General features: G+C 30.2%; 1 protein-coding gene across 26 annotated transcripts in view; it reads left to right on the plus strand.

Moving 5' to 3' along the window:
- The window catches only part of LOC106879639 (TNF receptor-associated factor 2), a 47562-nt gene that overhangs the window by 2822 nt on the left and 39430 nt on the right, over window positions 1-5310 (plus strand). For 2 of the 26 annotated variants that reach the window (XM_052965995.1, XM_052965990.1), the window contains exons 2-3: window positions 1618-1745; window positions 3355-3406. The exons of 1 other annotated variant lie outside the window; for it this stretch is intronic. In XM_052965995.1, the coding sequence (XP_052821955.1) occupies window positions 1733-1745; window positions 3355-3406 (65 nt within the window). In that variant the 5' untranslated portion in view covers window positions 1618-1732. 23 more of the 26 variants (XM_052965982.1, XM_052966000.1, XM_052965996.1 and 20 more) reach the window with 23 other exon arrangements.

The following is a 5310-nucleotide window of genomic DNA, read 5'->3' on the forward strand; positions in this document are numbered from 1 at the left end:
CTAAATTCTTTAAAGCATCACACAACTAACACACTTCAGTTGCACAATCCCCATCCTTCGTTAGATTCAATGAAATTTTAAGATTATCAAGATGGAGAATGGGACAATTTTTTTCTCAAGGAAATTCCGCTCTGTTCGAATTAGATACCTCTTGGTAGAGAGATAATACGCACATCAAATATTAAGATCTATTTGTGCCAGTCGATTTTCATTTTTCTACATATTAAAAAAAAATCGAACTATTTCAATCTATTTTTTATAACTTTCAAAAAAAAAAAAAAACTTAAAATATATAATCATAAGATTAGATATTTTGATTTGAAAAAACAAAGCGTAACTGGAAAATTTTATTTTCAGTAACCGGATATTTTTTGAGGAAAATGATTGGGAGGAATGTTTTAGTGACTCCTGCATGTGCGCTTTCGCATTAGTAGTTATTAATGTTGACTACCGGATCCACAACCTCTCTTGTGTTGGACAAATAGAGTAAGTAAGCTGCTGCTATTTTCTTGAACGACCACCTTACCAGACTAGACTGGCATAATCTGTGACGTTAGCAGCGAACAACCTTTCAGTTGCATCAAACTTAAATCATGCTGTTTTACATGCTTCTCTGACTTTTTTTTTTTTCGAAAGGAGGCTTGCTCGTGTGGATTAAGCCGACGTTTCGTATTCCGTAATACTTGATCTGTTAGTCAAACGTAATTGTATTATGTATTTATTTATTTATTTATTCATTCAAGTTATTATATTTATTGATGTTGGTTTTAATATTGTAGTTGTTAATCATATTGAGGGTAATAATCATAAATTTTTGTTGTCTTAAATATTATATTTATAAATTTTAGACGATTGAATTAAATATTTAGAATCTTTTCATAATTATTTTTCTCACTTTTACCCCTCTTTCATACACACGCGCGCACGCACGCACATATACATACATTATATTTATATATATATATATATATATATATATATAAGGGCTACATATTTTTATATCTAAAAGCAAAAAAAATTGCAGAAATCGCAAACTGAAACCGAAACTAAAAACAAAAATATAAAGATAGAGACTAAACGAAATCATCATCGAGGGAGATAAATTTTTGTGCATGACCAATTTCGAGAACCGTAAAAAAAATTTACGACAAACGTTGATCATATATCTTTGTAGATTGTTGCAAAATAAAAATGGTAATAATAATAGAATCGGAATGAGGATCATTTCCGAAAACAACGGGCTCAGCATTGTTGATGTCTCAGCAATATTGCCTCGTTTCCAGTGTGGAATTCCCCTCCGCCAGATATAGACATTGTTCAAATGCTTGTCGAGCAACGTTGGATTTAAGAGGTCTTTTATTAATTTAAAAAGGTCAGTTATTATCATTTACATTAGTCTCCGTCAAAATACTACAGTTTGGTGCATTTTAGAATAATATCCGCTTCGTATTTTTAAAATCTCGTCGTCGTTTTCAGTTCGGTGTAATGTCGTTCTTCCATCCTGTGTATGGTATATTAGAGAAAGCCAATTTTCATGGAAGAATGTTCTGTAATTAACTACTTGCTTCGATCGTTTAATTGTATTTACGAGTCTATTTTCTCTGTTCTTGCTTACAGTTATTTTTACGGTCGTCTTAACTATAGTACACCTGAGGTAGTGAATGAAATGTGATGCTTTAAAATATCAAGAAATTTCTGCTCAATTATTACCTATGTTGAGTTTTCGACTTGAATGAAAAAAAAAAAGGTATATTGAAGTTAATTATAAGTAAATTTGTTTTTTACAGTATCATTTCAATATTTATCTTTGTAAGAAGACGTTTTTTTTTTTTAATTTTTTCATATTTTTCGTATTTCATTCTTTTAATTATTTCAATCATCGTATACATCGTTTTAACCTAATTGTAAGAGGAAATAACAGCTGCCACTATTTTAAACGTGAGATTACGTAAACCGATTGTGGATAATAGTAATATTTGACTAGTTTTATACGTCACTTTCTCATTAATGAACACCCGTTTACTCCATTGTTCTTAATTCACATTGCTAAAGGAATATTATACAACCCACACAAAAATTCAAGGCTTCGAAACTCCATTGATTTCCGGTTGGAATCAGGGTCTATCCCTCCATTTCTTGATTGCCAGCACCCACTTCGATTCTATTTCTTGCTGTGATTTCATCCATCTTAATGTTCTTGCTTATATTACTACATTCTGCACTGCTTATTTCAATGTAGTATTTGTGTTTTTAATAAACAAGGTTGACTTTATAGAAAATATGACACAATAGCGATGAAGTGATTGCGTAACGTGCATCAGATCAGAAATTAACATTTCGGTGCAGCAGAAGTCAGCGTGCAATGGCTCGAAACCCCCGATTCAACAGTTTCGGCCAGGTGCTAAAGAAAAAGGCGTTATTTCATTTAATCGAAAATGTCTGCTGTGTAATTAATGAATTTCATCGTTGTAAGACACTGCACAGTTCATATTAGAAATCGTTATAATAACGTAGAAGCTACTTAAAGATAGTAGAACAGTTTCATTAGTCACATAAATTAGAAATGCCCTCTTTCAGTATTTCCTTGTTCGTTTCTTTATAATAATTCTGACACGGCATTATTCGTCATGCTGTAGTATATTGTCAGAGAAATGAAAGTAGTTGATTGATAAAGCGGTTTCAAAATTTTATTATCTCTATATATACGAATTGTCTTCATAATATATATATACGTGTGTATGTGTGTGTATGTATATATATATATATTTCTGTTAGCCGTTTTGCTTTTTACATTTTAGTTAGGTTTAACTTAATATAGTACTTTATATGAAAAGTGATATTAATATCCAAAGAATTCGGTAAAGATTTTTTTTCCTTCACATTTATGCCACCTGCAATATATTAAGGTATTTGGAACATTTATTAAATAGAATAAAATAATTCCTCCCTCCACTTTAAATATTCGATTAAACTAAAATTCCCAGTAGTTAATTTGATTTTTTTTTTTTTCATTTTGAATAATTTTATTACTAGAATCATCTAAAAACTAGACCTTTTTAAATATGGTATTTTCCAAAGGATCGTACCTCATTTTGTTCAGGTACTTCCTTCCCCAGCTGTTTTCAGTTTCTTATATGAATTAAGTTTAAATTTAAGGACTAGTTATCTTCAACTATTTTAGGCTAAAGGAATCGTTTAGATTTTTTTTTTTTTGTATTAGTTGGTTATATATTTAAAAAGCGCAAGCTTTTTTTGTCTTTATATATTTTTTCTTGTTAAATTCTTTGCGTTTAAACACTGAGATTTTTCTATCTTGCTCGGAGATAATTATTTTTTATTTTTTTTAAATATTCTAAGAAGGAGAGGCAAGAAAGAGACAAGAAATTATATATGAACAAACATATGTGTAAGTAATACAAATTTCTAATTTATTAGCTTCTAAAATTTAGGATTAAATATTAAAGGTAATTGAAAGGGTCCCACAGGAGAGAAGAGAATTGCAAAGTTATTAAGATTCAACATTGTTGCTTAAAACACTCTCAAATGACAATTTCTGTTGTTTGCAGCTGGCTTTTAAAAGGTGGTGTTAATCTAAAATTGGGCAGCTAAACCAGGTAGCTAGACTCGTGAAATAAGATAAAAGAAAACAGTATATTATAGTGCAGAGTGTCTGTAGTTGAATTTGTTCTGATCCTTTTCACTTTTATTATTGAGAATGAATTCAGTCATTTTACTGTTTCAGTCTATAAACTACCTTCCACATTCGTAACAGCTGTCTCAAGTAGATATGTTTACCAACATGTTCTGTTCATAGTGAAATAGTTTTGTTTCCAAAATATTTATTGGTCACAGAAAGAAGCAACTTATTATTGAGACACTTCATAATTGGCTGCTAGCAACAAGCGATATCAAACCCTGGGCACTCACCAATTTAAATGACAATCAGGTGCGTATTTTTACTGAAACACCAGTTTAACAAATACTAGTCTTTGCTCAAAGCCTAAAAAAAATAATAAAATGTTGGTTAATTTATATAATTTTTCCTCATTCATTTAATTGATGTGAAGTACTGATATGGCTTTGAACCACCCACAACATTTTTTCCAATAGCAGTTTACTGTCTTATATCATTGTATTTTCATTTTTCTTTTCTTTCCCAATGATTATTAGTTATTTTCATGGCTATTTGTAGTATGTTTCTGATAGTTTCATTACTACCACTGTTGCAATTAGGATTTGGTTAATACTTTATATTAAGTCTGGAAGATCTTACTACTTCTATATAAAATAAGATCTTTCTAACCCAAATATGCACATTTGTTAGATTACGTTCTGTACCAGGGGTGGTTACATAAATCTCTGGTTAAATGAAGTAACAATTATTTTCATCTGGCAATTTAACTTTAAAGCATTGCACTTGAATAATTTAAACTGTTTCAAATATGTATATACATATGTATATACATATATGTACATACATTATATATATATATATATACATATGTATCTATATATATATATATATATATATATATATATATACATATGTATCTATATATATATACACGTATATGTATATACATATGCATATATTGTATTTTATAGTAGGTTTTTTTAAATGCTTTTATTATTTTATTGGGTATAACTTTCTATGTGTATTCCATACAATGAGGTTATCCTAAATTGGAGATGCGGTGCTATTGGTAAAATCCCAAATTTGTAATAATACATATATATGTATATACGTATTTATATACATGTATGTATATACATATATATATAGATATATGTATATACATGTGTGTGTGTATATATATATATATATATATATATAATGATATATACATATGTATATATATATACACATATATACTTATGTATATATGTATATATATACACATACATACATCGTCATCATTGTTTAATGTCCGCTTTCCATACTGGCATGGGTTCGACGGTTTCACTGAGTGCTGGCGAGCCAGAAGGCTGCACCAGGCTCCTATCTTATCTTGCAGAGTTTCTACAGGTGGATGCCCTTCCTAACACCAACCACCCCTAGAATGTAGCGGGTATTTTTTCCATGCCACAGTCCGTTCTGGCGGTGCTGGCATCGACCACGCTCAAATGATGCTATTAATGTGCCACCGGCACAGGCACCAATTAGGCGGCACTGGCAGCTGCTATACTTGAATGGTGTTTTTCACATGCCACTGGCACAAGAGCCAGTTGAATGGCACTGGCAACGATATATATATATATGTATATAAAATTATGTGTATTTCTTCTATCTTAATGAATAAAAATTCTTCT

Source organism: Octopus bimaculoides, chromosome 1 (genome assembly GCF_001194135.2).
Source record: "Octopus bimaculoides isolate UCB-OBI-ISO-001 chromosome 1, ASM119413v2, whole genome shotgun sequence".
NCBI lineage: Eukaryota > Metazoa > Mollusca > Cephalopoda > Octopoda > Octopodidae > Octopus > Octopus bimaculoides.